Here is a 15409-nt window from a genome sequence, read left to right as displayed (position 1 = left end):
ACAAGTAGGTTCTCCACAAAAAAAATAACAGTGAAGGGCATGATAGTAAAGCTACAAAGAAAATTAAAGAGTTATCAAATAAGAACTAAAATTTTAAAAGAACAAAGGCTGTTTCAGAGAATGCAAGAAACAACTGAGTTATCATGTAGTAATGGCTCTTAAGGGTATAGTTCCATAGATAAAGACCAATGATTTTCTCCACCAAGCAGAGAAAAATAGAGGGGGGGGTTGTTGGTGGGACACAGCTGCAGCCAAAGGAATTGGGAATGAAGAATTTCCAGATAAGGTGACAGGACTATAGTGCCTGGAATGATCCATGGAGGTAAACGAGAATCTTCCATGGATTCCTTGAGCGCTCAGACTCTCCCCTATTCAGCTCTGCTTCCAGCAAAGTGTCTGGCCTCTAGCTCAATAATTGTCTGCTGAACTGAACTGGCCAGGTGTGAAAAGTAACAAAACTAACATTTACAGAGTGCTCACCATGTGCCAGGGGCTGTACTAAGCATTTTACACATGTTATTTCCTCTATTTTTCTAACAACCTATGAGGGTGCTATTTATATTGATGCCGATTTCACAAATGTAGGAATTGAGGTTCAGGGAGATTAATCATTACACTGCACAACCTCTTCCAGCGATGATAGGTTCTTTTTTTTTTTTTTTAATGAGAATTTTAAAAATTATTTATTTATTTTTTGGCTGTGTTGGGTCTTCATTGCTGCACGGGGGCTTTCTCTAGTTGCGGCGAGCGGGGGCTACTCTTTGTTGCGGTGCATGGGCTTCTCATTGCAGTGGCTTCCCTTGTTGTGGAGCATGGGCTGTAGGCGTGTGGGCTCCGTAGTTGTGGCTCACGGGCTCTAGAGCACAGGCTCAGTAGTTGTGGCGCACAGGCTTAGTTGCTCTGCGGCATGTGGGATCTTCCCGGACCAGGGCTCGAACCCGTGTCCCCTGCGTTGGCAGGAGGATTCTTAACCACTGCACTACCAGGGGAGTCCTACGATAGGTTCTTATGTACTTGGATATGTGGGGTGAAGTTCAGCCTGCAAAGAGCAAAAAGAACAAATGGCCCTTCAGAGCCCTTCCAGGAACCTGGGAGCCATCCCTCAGGGATTGCCTTCCCATGAGCTGGGGCCCCACTGACTAACCTCCACCCCACTAGTCCACAGTCAGTTTCGTGACCCTAATAGCCAACTTCAGGAAGCACATTCCACATTCCCTGGCTTCTGCCCTGGAGCAAGTGGAACAATGGGAAACAAGGTTGGCCACTGGCCCGCGGGCAGTGCCTGCGGTTAGGACCACATGGACGGACAGCTGCCCTTGGGAAACCCTTCCCTGCTCCTCTCCTAGAAGCCCTCAGGGCACAACCGCCTGAAGACCTCCTGGCACCATCCACAGAGGTCAAAAAGCCTGAACACCAAGTCTCGTCAGCATCATCTCCCTCTATCCCCCGCTGGAGACAGGAGATTTTAATAATGCTGATGGGGTAGGAAAGGCTCCGGGGCATGGGGGGCTGAGTCAGTCAGCAAATGCATAAGACCTGGGCATGTGGGAGTAGGTTAGGGCATATTCATTGTCCTTGGGTTCCGTGGCTCCTTCCTTGGGGAGGGGAGAGAGCATTTGGAGGGGGAACCAAAGAGCAGTGAGGGGGTCGTTAGGGACTGGACAGCTGAGAGCTCCTAACCTGAGAGGACGCAGCACAGAGACACCAACGTCTGTGTGGGGAAATGGGGAGGGGCAAGGGTTGGCTTCTTGGGGAGGGAGCCAACCTTGGCCTGGGTGAGCGCTCAAGAATACCTGGTGTTCCCAAGCAGGCTGGGGCAGGACCCAAGACCCCCTCCCTGTGGGCCTCCTTAAGGAGAAAAAGGCATTCAGGGAGCACCCCCCCTCCAAGGAGTACTAGAATTGTCCTTCCGGCTCATCTCGGGGCAGACAAGGCACCGAGGCACAACTTGCCCGGGGTGGGGCAGGGGCAGCCTCCAAGCTGAGTGCCGTCCTGCCGCCAGGGCAAGCCCTCCAGGCAGCACACAGCATGGATCTGCTCGGCCAGCACCTGGCCCTGCCCTTGAGGCGCCGCAGGTGTCAGGCTGAGCTTTCAGGTCCTTTCTGGTGCTCACTAGGAGGATGTACACCTCAGGGCAGTGGTGACACGCTTCTGGACGCCACCTGTGCCGCATGTTCTCTGGCAGTGGACACAGAGATGACAAAGACTTTGGTCTGAGGGTGGGAGAGTGTGCGAGACGGTCGTGCTCCTCCTGGCCCGGCGTCCCACAGGTTCGGGCTCACCGTGCACCAGTCAGGTGCACTTCGGGCACCGTAATCGTCAAACGCCGCGGGGGTGGGCTCCTCGGGGAAGGCATCAGCTGTGTCGCAGAGGAGCCTCATCACCTACCACCACTCGCTTGAAGCTCTGCATGGTGGGTGCAGCTGCTGCGTCAAGGCAACACCTCCCTCCCCTTCTGGCCTCTCTGGACACAGCCACCTGGTGCCCTGCCCACCACGGGGGAGCTGGGGCAGCAGCAGCAGCTTGGTTCAGGGTTCCAGAGCCAGCACCAGCATCTTATTTCCCCTTTCCCCCTTATCTCCCCTTGCTCCAAGATCCCCCCGAGACCTGTAGTGGAGCAGGTAACAGTAAGGGAGATGACAGCCATCAAGAGCAATGCCCCATCACCCAATTCAGTCCCCACTCCCCAGCTGATCTAAACAAGGGCAGTGCTGACTTCTTGCCTGCGAGGCTTAGAAATTGCTTTTCCTAAAAATCTGTCCTTGAGGCACCTTCCAGCAGCCATATAAATAACACCACTGGAATAGCTCACAATGTCAGGGGTCGTCATGTGTCTGTAGGACATGAGGGCTGACTCTTCGTGTACAAAAGATAGGCACCTTAATAAGGGATGGATGCATTTAAGTCACAGGCGATGGTGGCTGAAAGGGGTGAATGGCTCTCTTTCTGGAAATTCACAAAAATATAATGTGGGATGCAGAGGAAGAGGATTTGCAGAAGGTAACGCCAGGAATGTAATCAGCCCAGATATACAACTCTTTGTTCTTTTCAGAAGACCTGCGTGGACCAAACAGCTGTGGTGTCAGTGGCCCGCTCTTGTTCACGTAACTGCCGCTGTAGTCAGAAAGTGCTTCTTGGTGTCTAATCTAAATCTTTTTGTAGCTTCACCTTGAACTCTTTCCCTCCTTACAAATTCGATTAGCTGCCTTTAAGAAGAAAGGAGGGAGAAAGGGAGGGAGGGAGAGACGGGGGAGATAGGGAGGAAGGGAAAAAATGTGCGTTACCCTTTAAGCCAGCATTTCTACTTTTGAGAATTTATTCTACAGAAATATGCAAAGATGTTTCATGAAGCTCTGTGGTGGCCAGAATAATAAAATAAAACAAAATAAAATAAGTAATGTCCAGCCATAAGTGAATATTTCATGAATATAATTGACATAGGAAAAAATCCACGATTTATTTCTAATTGATTAAAAAACCAGCTTGGGGCTTCCCTGGTGGCGCAGTGGTTGAGAGTCCGCCTGCCGATGCAGAGGACACGGGTTCGTGCCCCGGTCCGGGAGGATCCCACATGCTGCGGAGAGGCTGGGCCCATGAACCATGGCCGCTGAGCCTGCGCGTCCAGAGCCTGTGCTCCGCAACGGGAGAGGCCGCGACAGTGAGAGGCCCGCGTACCGAAACAAACAAACAAACAAACAAACAAAAAACCAACTTGGGGCTTCCCACATGCCGCGGAGCATCTAAGCCCGTGTGCCAAAACGACTGAGCCTGCGCTCTAGAGCCCACGAGCCGCAACTACTGAAGCCCACACGCCTAGAGCCCGTGCTCTGCAACAAGAGAAGCCACTGCAATGAGAAGCCTGCACACCGCAACGAAGACCCAACGAAGACAAAAATAAATAAAAGGTTTTAAAGAAGAGAGAGAAAAAAGGAAATAAAAAACCAACTTGCACAATAGTATTAGTGTATGATCTCATTTTGTGATAATAATCATATTACTAATTATATTTATAATGATAGGCATATAAATATCCTAGAGATACAAACACCAAATGGTTAATAAACCTCTTTCCCGGTTGCAGCATTGCAAACCACCCTAAATCTTAGAGGCTTAATACAGCCATTTAGGATTATTTGTCCTGGTTCTTAGGCTGACTGGGCTCAGCCAGACGGCTCTTGCTCAGGGTCTCTAGCAGTGGCAGCCGCAGGGGACTGGGACTGCAGTTATTTGGGGGTTCCATGGAGCTGGACATCCAAGAGCACTCGCTCACATGACAGACAGTTGATGCTGGTTGTCGGCTACGAGCTCACCTGGGGCTTTCAACCAGAGTCCCTACACACGACATCTCCATGTGGCTTGGCCTTCTCACAGCTGGGCTCCAAGATGGAGCATCCCAAAGCAGGTATTCAAAAAGCCCACTTACAACCTGGTCATGCAGTGTCACTCCCACAATAGTCTATTGGTTGAAAGTGTATCAGTCACAGGGACTTCCCTGGTGACGCAGTGGTTTAGAATCCGCCTGCTAATGTAGGGGACATAGGTTCGAGCCCTGGTCCAGCCTTGGGTGGGGGAAGATCCCACATGCCGCGGAGCAACTAAGCCCGTGTACCACAACTACCAAGTCCGCGTACCACAGCTACTGAAGCCCGCATGCCTAGAGCCCGTGCTCTGTAACAAGAGAAGCCACCAGAGAAGTCACCGCAATGAGAAGCCAACGCACCGCAACAAAGAGCAGCCCCCGCTCGCTGTAACTAGAGAAAGCCCATGTGCAGCAACAAAGACCCAACACAGCCAAAAGTAAATAAATAATTTTTTTTTTTTTTAAAGTGAATCACAGGACAAGCTCCAATTCAAGGGGAGGAGACTACACAAAGGCATGAATACCAGGATGTATGGTTCACTGGGGACCGTCTAAGAGACTAGATCCCATAATATCTCTAGAAAATGGGATTCGGACAGACTTTCACTTTCCAGTGTCTAATGGAATAGTTACATGTACAAACTCAGGAGACAAAAAGCCTGGCTTAATGTCTGGGCTCACCACTCGCTTGCTCTGTGACCTCAGACAAGTTACTTATAACCTCTCTAAGGCTCGATGCTCTCAGATAATTGTTCCAACCTCATAGGGTGGTTGTAAAAATTAAATGAAATTAAATGTGTGTAAGCTGCTTAGAAGTAAATGCTCAATAAAAGTGAGCTAATAATATTATTATACACTGATATAATGTTTAATTTTTACAGGTATATTTTACTTTTGTAATTGAAAAAAAATTTTTTCAAAAACCCCCCAAACCAAGAAATGTAGCAGAACTAAGAGATATAAACTCAGAACTCCCAGTCAGGGCTCTTCCAAGGAATCTCCAGGAACTTCTTAGTCCTCACAGACACAGGAAATACCTCTGGAAGACCTTGACCCTTTCCCTCTACGCCAGTTAACCGTCCAGTGGTGGGGTCCGACAGCCCAACCTGTGTTGATCTTTTAGCTGCTCCCTAAATCCTCTCAAGTTTGAGCATGGTAAGCTGCAAAGTATAGGAAATGAATTCCCCCAAGAATATAACCAAGAAGCTTTGCAATCACAAAACATGGGCATTATATTACCCAGGAGCTTAAACCTGTCCAACGACACCATTGACAGAAAAGATTTGCTTTTTGGAAGCACTGACATTTTGATCATGAAGTTCACATGGACTTGCTTGGATGGGATTGGTTGATTTTCCACACAACAGATTCTTGGGCCTGTTAGTTTGAGAAAAAAGCTGAGAAATGGAATTTCAGGTGGTGATGACTTGGATTTCTTTGCTTATTCACCCTTTATAAATACACACAGACCCTGTCAACACCACTCCTTTTCTTTGGGGAAAAAACTATCACAGTGGAATGAAAGGAGTTTTCAACATGGGGAATTATAGCAAATGCCAACCTTGAGAGTTGAAAATTCTACCTTCTCATTTCCTTTTCAGAAAATCAATACACAGGCATTGTTCCATTCCTCTCTGGGTCTCTGTGGCTCACACATCTCTCTCATCCCAAGGATGTTCTAAGTGTTCTTGATATTGCCTTGGGAGCAAATCGACCTGCACGAAAGAAATGGGAAACTGAATGTCTGCGGGTTAGTTTCTCGAGAGATGCAGTTACTAGAAACTTAAGGAAATGTCAAATATGAATAGCTGGAAATTTAATTTGGAGTTGATGACTTGCCTGACTTAAAGCATTAATTAGGTGGAGATGGAATATTTTTGAAGAGTTTGGATATGGAAAATTTTTAGCACCACATTACAAACAGGGTTCGATGAGGAAGTAAGAGATGGTGGTGAAAAGTGACTCTCTGCAGAATATATACAGTCAGCCCTCTGTATCCGTGGATGTGGAACCCACGGAGACAGAGAGCCATCTGTACTCTACAATTTTATTTAAGGGATTTGAGCATCTGCAGATTTTGGTATCACAGGAGGGCCCTGGAACCAATACCCTGCAGATACTAAAGGATGACTGTATAACATTTTGTTTCTGGGGACACCCCAGCATTTATTCATTCCTACCCCCCTTACAAGCTGGGGAGCAGAGCAGGGACATGAGAGAGTGTGTGGGCATTGTTTAATGAATGGAAAAAAGGGGTTCTGAGAAATGATGGCACTTTTCTAAGTCAGGGGCAACTGAGAGAACAGGAATCACTTTCCTCCGGCTGGAAACAAAGTGGAACTTGATATGCCATAAAGTCAGAGAGAGCTGGAGTTAACTTCAGGCTCTCCCACTTACTCAGTTTGTGGCTATGGACAGATAACCTAAAGATCCAAGCCTCAGTTTCCTCCCCTGTAAAATAGGAATGATAATAGGACTGATGAGAGTCCTTCTTTCAGTTCCATGAATACCAAGTCTTTCCTTCCTCAGAGCCTTTGCACTTGCCATTCCTCCTGCTTAGAGTTCTTTTCTCACGGATCTTTTTATGGCAGATCCCCTTTCCTCATCCTTAATTGAACTCAAATGTCCAATCTAAAAAACAACACCTCCCAACAATTTGTCTCTTCCCTTGGTTTTATTCTGTATAGCATCGCTATTTGAAATTCTGTTGTACATTTTTGTATATATGTGTTGTCTCTCTCACCCACTATATTATAAGCCCCATGATAAAAGGGAACTTGTCCATTTTGTTAATTCCTGCATCTCTAGCATCTCATACAGTGCCTGACACATAGTAAATGCTCTGTTAATAACTGTTGAATGAGTGGATTCTCAGTCAAAAACTAACATTCATTGAGAACTTACCACATGCCAGATACTGTTCTAACCACTTTACAAAAATTATCTCACTTAATCCTCAGAATAACCCTATTAAACCTATTTTATAAAAAAGGAAACTAAGGCACAGCGGGATTGAATAAATTCGCCCAAAGCCAAAGTGTCAATAAATAATAGAGCCAAGACTGAACCCCAGGCAGCCTGGCCCCAAACTCCACATTCTAAATCACTGTGCTCTGATGCTCTTGGCTTGATGGGAAAGCATCAGACCTGGTTTTACAGCTTGAGTTCCATGAAACTCTGACTGTCAGGTCGGAGTAGCCTAAATTTTGACCCATAACCTCCTCCAAAGCCTTTGCCCTTCACTCTGTATCTATGCACCTGTGGCTCTTGTATCACTGTGTGTATTCTTGTTTGTCTCTTTAATACTCAGGCCCTTGCAAGCTGTTTCTACACTGAGTGGAGACTCTGAATGTCTACAATACCAATTTGTATCCATCTTGGGCCCATGTACACAGAAGGAAGATGCTAGATGTTTTTTTGAAAGGATTTCTAAATGAATAAGACATTTTCGATCACTTCAACAGGCTGTTTAATAAAAGAGAGCTATGAAGTGCAAAAATGCATACAAAGCAATTAGAAATCAATTTGAGTATTCCTTGCCTTAATAAACTCAACTCTTCATGCTTTCCCCACCTCAGGGTCTTTGCACATGCTGCTTCCTTTGCTTGAAACACTTTCCCCAACCACCTTTTTTGCCTATTTACCTCCTATTGGGTCTCCAAATTTCAGCTTGGACATCACTTCTTCAGTAAAGGTTCTTCTGATCACTAATAGCACTTACTAGAGCTTCCAGTTACACATTTTCTTCTGTGATTCTTCGGTTGATGCTTTTCTTGCATAGTAAACTCTAAGCTCCATGAAGTTAAGATAGACCATGTCTATTTTGTTCAATATCTCCTTCCAGAGCATAGCTCATAGTAGGTATGGAAAAACACTGTTGAATGCCTAAATAAACTTTTGAAATTTCAGGATTAATAATATAAAGAATTTTGCTTTAATGGACCTCTTTTCTTAGGTATTGACTTAAAGTAAAATTTACTCATAATTTTTCTTTATTGTGCAGGGTGTAACATACCCACATGATACCCTCACCCCCGCTTAGAAGTACTGATATTGCCAAGTGGGTTAAAGCATGGGTATTGAATGCTCTAAACCACTGGGAATGAATACTGGATAATTAATATAATTGGTACCTTAACTCTCCACCACTTCAAAATGTTATTTCAAAGTGCTTTGAGCAAGAACAAGGACAGCACAGACTTAAACAAATAAACAAACAAAAAAACCTGACAGTGCCAAGTAATGAGAGGTTATGGAGCAACTGGAACTCTCATACTCTACTCTTGGGAGTGCAGATTAGTAAAACCACTTTACAGAACAATTCAGCAATATCTGGTAAAGATGAAGATGTACATATTCTAAAACATAATAAACACCCTTCTACATATGTATATACTACCTGAGAGAAACTCTGACACGTAGCTACTTCTCATGGAGAGTCATATCAAGGTATTAACTATAGCAGTTTATAACAGCAAAATCCTGAAACCAACTTAAATGTGTATATATATATATATATATATATATATATATATATATATACAAAAACACATAGATGTCTATATAGTATATGTGTATATATACACATATAGACAGCTAGATGTATATGTCTATATAATATGTGTATATATACATATATAGACACGTGTGTATATGTATAAATAGTTGTATGTATATATGAATAAATAAATTGCAGTAAGGTTATTAATAGAATTGCTCTATAGTTGTTAAGATGAGTGAAATAGATCTACATGTATCAAAAAAAAGAGGTCTCAAAAGCAACTTGTGTGAAAAGAAGCAGCATGTAGAGTGACAGGTTCTGTATAAAAGAAAGTTAAGAGTATGCAAACGTGGCCCTGAAGACCGAAGCACTGTGGCTGCCTCTGATGGGGAAAGGGAGAAGGGAAAAGATGGGCTGGAACAATTTCAAAGAAGACTTCAACTGTGTCTATAGTGTCGTTTCTTTATTTAAAAAGAACTAAAGCATATGTGGCAAAAAGTTAAAATTTGTTTAACCTGAGTGATGAATACACCAGGGTGTGCATATTAAAGACATTTTCACATGTGAACTCTTGTGAAATAATTTTAAAGGCACATGCGAGAAAGAGAGCCCTGGATTCCAGCTCTGCCACTGCTCTTCAGACAGGGGACATAAATTCTCTCAGACCCTTGTTTGCAAACTAGGATTAATAATGTTCAAATTTCAGGCTTGGTTGTGACTTAATGAGAATAAATGTGTAGAGTGACTTCCAGATGTTATCCATTGGGATATCATTTTAGAATGAGTCCCTAATGACTTTCCAGATGTATCTTATTCAGAGCGACATTTGTTTTTTTTTAAACTGATCATAATTATGTGGATGCATTCCAAAACAAGTCTGACCCCCAGAAAAATAATCTATTGCTACTATTTTTGCAAAACCTATATAACACACATAGTATACAGACATGCATAAGCACAGATTATTTATTAACTATGATTGCCCTGAGGGAGGGGGTACTTGGGTGCTTGGAGAATAAGAGTGGAAGGAAATTTTACTTTTCTATTAACTTTAATTATGTACCATGTGTACCTACTCTAAAAATAAATATAATTTATTTTAAAATTAATCTAAAGGTCATGATCTTCTCCATCCTTCAATTCTGAACCCACTTAAAAAAGAAAGGTCTTAAAATCCAAGTTCTAAAGGTTCTTAAGAGGTTGTATAGTCCAATGTCCTACTTGAGTGCGGGAAACAGGAAATGCCATCCCAGCCCCATATTCTCCACGCAGTCAGACAAAAGAAAGAGCACAGGATTGGAGATTAGAGGATCTGGGTTTGGTCCCTGTCACCATGAATGACTAACTCTGTGGCTCTAAGTGAGTTCCTTAAGTTCTCTGAGACCCAGTTTCATTTCTGAAGTGAGGACAATGGCAGCACCACTGTCATGACTGTGTGAGGGACAAATTAAGTACAATGTGAACATGAAACTTTGTCAAAATCGTATCCAGATGTTCGTATGAGGTGCAATTGCAGTGCAGAGATTGTCCCTCAAGAGCATGGGTTCAGTCCCTTTGACTTCCTTGGGAGTGTCTAATAGACTATGCCTAGGGGACCCTAGTAGCCAATAAAGTCATCTTGCTTCAGATGTAAACCAGATTCTCTTCTCTCCACAGCAAATATCCTAACCGTGATCATCCTCTCTCAGCTGGTGGCTAGGAGACAGAAGTCCTCCTACAACTATCTCTTGGCACTTGCTGCTGCTGACATCTTGGTCCTCTTTTTCATTGTGTTCGTGGACTTCCTGTTGGAAGATTTCATCTTGAACATGCAGATACCTCAGGTTCCCGACAAGATCATAGAAGTGTTGGAATTCTCATCCATCCACACCTCAATTTGGATTACTGTTCCATTAACCATTGACCGGTATATTGCGGTCTGCCACCCACTCAAGTACCACACGGTCTCCTACCCAGCCCGCACCCGGAAAGTCATTGTAAGTGTTTATGTCACCTGCTTCCTGACCAGCATCCCTTACTACTGGTGGCCCAACATCTGGACTGAAGACTACATCAGCACCTCCATGCATCATGTCCTTATCTGGATTCACTGCTTCACTGTGTACTTGGTGCCCTGTTCCATCTTCTTCATCTTGAACTCGATCATTGTATACAAGCTCAGGCGGAAGAGCAATTTTCGCCTCCGTGGCTACTCCACAGGGAAAACCACTGCCATCTTGTTTACCATTACCTCCATCTTTGCCACACTCTGGGCCCCACGTATCATCATGATCCTCTACCACCTCTATGGGGCGCCCATCCAGAACCGCTGGCTGATGCACGTTATGTCCGACATTGCCAACATGCTGGCCCTTCTGAACACGGCCATCAACTTCTTCCTCTATTGCTTCATCAGCAAGCGGTTCCGCAAAATGGCGGCCGCTACCCTCAAGGCCTTCTTCAAGTGCCAGAAGCAACCGATACAGTTCTACACCAACCATAACTTTTCCATAACAAGTAGCCCTTGGATCTCACCGGCCAACTCACACTGTATCAAGATGCTGGTGTACCAGTACGACAAAAATGGAAAACCTATAAAGGTATCCCCATGACCTCATAGGTTTGGCACCTAGTGTCTCTGCGTAATCCATTTCCAGATGGGAATGTGGCCCATCCTATGGCTGAACAGCTCTCCTTAAGAGTGCTAACCTGATTTCCTGTCTCCACAGATTGAGCAACTCTCAGACTGGTAGATGAGGAAAGATGGAGGAGAAGAAAGAAAAGCATGAATCTTGTTTTCAGTTATGCATTCATTTCTACCAAGTCATGCTGACAGCAAAAGTTCCTACCAGTTTGAAGATGTCATTGGAGGTTGTGTCATTATCCTGTGGCCTCTAAGGACACACAGTAGAGAAATAGTCTATGACTTAGCCTTGGCACCATGCACAGTCACTGGAAACTGCTCATTTATGTGACACATCAAGCCACAGTAGCACATAGCTGAGCCCACACTCTTCTTCCAAGAGCTGAGGTCATCCATCATTTCCCTGTGCTGTTACCAGCAGCTAAAGATGCTGACCAATTTGAGAATTTTCCTAGGTGCCCTTTGTCCTAGTGAGGGTTTTGGTCTTGAAGTGACCCTGGCACCCCAATCTCTAGAATGAGATTCTGGGGGCAGGGGAGGATTGGATCTTGCTCAAACTCTGGTCAGAGCTTCTGTGAAAAGGCTCCTAACCAACATAACCACGACACTGAGACCTGGGGTCTAAGATGCAGCCTTTCTATTTGCCATTATGTATAGGTTTTAACTAGCTCCTCCAAAACAAAGACCCTGCCTGGTGTGTGGGGATATAGGAGGAGTTCTTGAGCCCAGAAAAACAAAAAAAATGAGCCCATTCTTGCCATTGTTTCAATCCATCCTGTGTCAGCTGTGTACGGTCTCCTTACTCAAATAGCTTCTTCTTGTGGGTGCCACTCAAGCTTCCTGGAGAAGCCTTTATGTGTAGAGTTGCCAACCCTGCCTCCTTGCTTGCTGAAGCCGTCACCAAACTGTTTTATTTGAAGTGACTTTGGAACTGGGTTTAAGTTTTGAGGGTCAGGAACTGTAGCCCTCCAGGTGTGAAGGGAGACATTCTCAGCCCTGCCCCACTGTCTAGCTGGCACTGCCATTCGGCCGCAAATGGCAGTGGAAAGGTTCGCAAGTTGTCTGCATGTCTGCCCTTTGATGCACATGGCTCAAAAGGGTGGTGCCAGTTTTGGGTGATGCTATTTAACCCAGATCCTTTGCAAAATAATAAAATATGAATTTTTTATTCTGCTCTTGTCTGTCCAAGGCAAGAACAGTTCTAAGGTGTAATTAACAGAGGCCTCCCTGGGAACTACAACTCATGTGTGTGCACACACACAGACTTGATTACATTAGGTTCCTATGTACCCCATGATGTGTTTTGAAAGAAAAATCCATGCTGGAGTTTTTCTCAGTTACATTTTTTTAAGAACTTCTCTCCCAGATTCCCAGTATTTGAACTTATCCCTGTTCTAGAAGAAGGCTTCCAAAATGATTTTGGAATGGTATGATATTTTTGGTGACCCAACAAAAACCCGACAGCCCACCTGGAACACTTGGTTCCTCAGGCTGAATTTTTACTGTACTTTTGTCCCTAAATTGGAAGACATGTCTACCCTTGCAAAGGGAACTTGCAATAAATGAGCAGGGTAGAAAAGGCTCCGATGCCACACAATCCCAAAACTTCAACCGATGTCCTCAACACTAATTCAGTACAACTTGATGTCACATTCATCCTGATGATCCCAACTCCTATTCCTTTTAAATAATTGCAGTAGAGTCTCATCAAGAATCTGGCAGAGCCAAAGTTATTTCTGCAAAGTTCTCAGGAAGGAGCCATGTTGGAGACCATATTCTACCCCTTAAAAACCTAGCTAAGTTTTCTCCCAGCATTGGAACAGTTTGCTGTTTCTTCTGTTGAAGACGAGGCAGAGTCGGCTGGCATTCGGGGACCATATGGCATGACTCTTATGTATCCAAGAACATTAGAATCACACTGGTGCAGCAAGACGCTCCCACTAGAAGAGGTTCATGGAAGTTGTTTGACTGGGGGACAAGCAGGTTCGGATCTCCCAGGTCACACTCTCCCCAGGGCACGTGCACACCTAGTGGAAGGGCGGCCAGATTTCCCCACAGATTTCCCCTTAAGTTGCATCTCTCTCTGTTTCTTTTTTGCCAAGCATGTGTAGTCAGGCACCTGTTCGTTAAACGTGTGTATGATGCGACTCCACCACACCCCCTTGTGAATGAACATTGACCAAAGGCTACCTACACCTAATATATATACATATTTATTTAATTATTTATTTTTAAACGCATAGCTCCGAAAAAATGCTAGTTTGAACTCTACATGAATGAGTCACAGTGCAATATCTATAAAGGTTAAGCAATTCCTTTTTGAGAATGTATGTAAGATGAAAAATATGTATGTGGATCTCAATGCTCTCTGCTCCACGTTTTTAGTTGTATGTAACGATTAATTATTGATGTTTAAAAAGTAAAAACTGGGTGTGCATTTGGAATGTTTTCCTCATGCACTCGTTTATTACTTCTCTTAAGAACAGAGGCTGTACCAAGTAGTATTGTGACCTCTCTTCCTTCTGACTGCATTTTATATTTTGATACAGTAATGTTTAAAAGAGGTCTGATTTGTGAAGGCAGCCCAGTGAGGTGTTGTCTTCTGGTTAAAATGCATACAAATGCCTGTTGGCTTAGGTTGATACATATCTCCTAAAGTTTATTTCAGATAATCTAAGGACTTTTAATTTATTCTTATTTATAGTAATAATTGTGGACAAAAATTAAAAGTTTTTTTAAAGAAAAACACCAACTTTTAAGTCTTTTCTTTCAGGCCAGTTTTAGAAATAAAGCCTTGAATTTTGAAGCCTGTCGCGTAAGCAGCTGCTGTTGATGGCATTTAAGCAATTGCCTTATATCAGGTTTTTGTGATGCCTCTTTCAAAGACTGTTAACTAGCATTCCTCTTGTATGATTTGTGTCCTTGGTTGGACATGCAGTGATGCTACGCAGGTACACACTGTATCATTTTTATTGAACAACTCAAGGACTGAACTGTCTAATAGGAAGGAAATAAGGAGGATGACAGACAAACCATAAAAAACAGACCGTGAGACGGCATGAAGTTTCATTTTGCAAACATTCTGCAATTAGAAAAGGTTACTTTGCACAGTTGGTGCCTACTGGTCCAAACTGGGGGCCTATCTGAAGTGAATAAGAGACTCTAGTGTTGGCTATTCCGGTTCAAAGAATGGAATAAAATGTTACCATAGAAAAATAGTAGATGTTCATATTTTCTTAATTAGATATATTGTGTTTGGACTTGTTTGTATTATAATAAATTCTAATATGGTGCACACTTGGTGTTTGGTAGATGCTTATGTGCTCAAGCAATGGCAGAACTCTGATTAAAAATTTTAAATAAGCATCTTCCTTATGCTTTGTGCTGGTACTAGAATGAGACCTGAGTCCCACCTGCCCCTGGCACTGAACTCTGCTTCCTATAATCCTAAATTAGGTAGCTTACTGGTTATAAATCTGAATTCTTTTCTGACTACATCGTCTATGCATCTTCGAGACTGTGGTGGCTGTTATCTATCATAAGTGGAAATCTAACATAATGGCTGAGAGCTTGGGCTTTGAAGTCAGACAATCACAAATTCATGTCCTAACTCCACAATGTACTAGATGTTTGAGCTTGAAGAAGTCCTTCAAGATCTCTGAAAGATTGTCCTCATGTAGAAAGTGGTGTAAAAGTCAACTTTTCCCAGGTGCCTGAAAGGTAAGTAGACACTCTCAAGGTCAGGACACCAAAGTTTGGAGTGAGTTATTGTCAGCTATAGCTTTGCAGGCTCTGCCACTTTCTAGCTGTGTGGCCTTGGGCAATATTTTCAATCGTTCTGAGTCTCAATTTCCTCTCCATAAAATAAGGCTAATATTAATTCCAGTACATACTTCATGGGGTGGTGATTATTAATAGGAGAGCT

At 43.8% G+C, this 15409-nt stretch overlaps 1 protein-coding gene across 1 annotated transcript in view; it reads left to right on the top strand.

Moving 5' to 3' along the window:
• GPR139 (G protein-coupled receptor 139) overlaps window positions 1–11452 on the top strand; it is a 38786-nt gene extending 27334 nt beyond the window's left edge. Inside the window, exon 2 of the mRNA XM_059037030.1 lies at window positions 10518–11452. Within this exon, the coding sequence (XP_058893013.1) occupies window positions 10518–11452 (935 nt within the window). The remainder of the gene's footprint in view (window positions 1–10517) is intronic.
• Window positions 11453–15409: the final 3957 nt, after the last annotated feature.

The sequence above is a fragment of the Kogia breviceps genome, chromosome 14 (assembly GCF_026419965.1).
Source record: "Kogia breviceps isolate mKogBre1 chromosome 14, mKogBre1 haplotype 1, whole genome shotgun sequence".
Classification (NCBI taxonomy): Eukaryota; Metazoa; Chordata; class Mammalia; order Artiodactyla; family Physeteridae; genus Kogia; species Kogia breviceps.
This window is presented reverse-complemented; position numbering and strand designations above follow the sequence as displayed.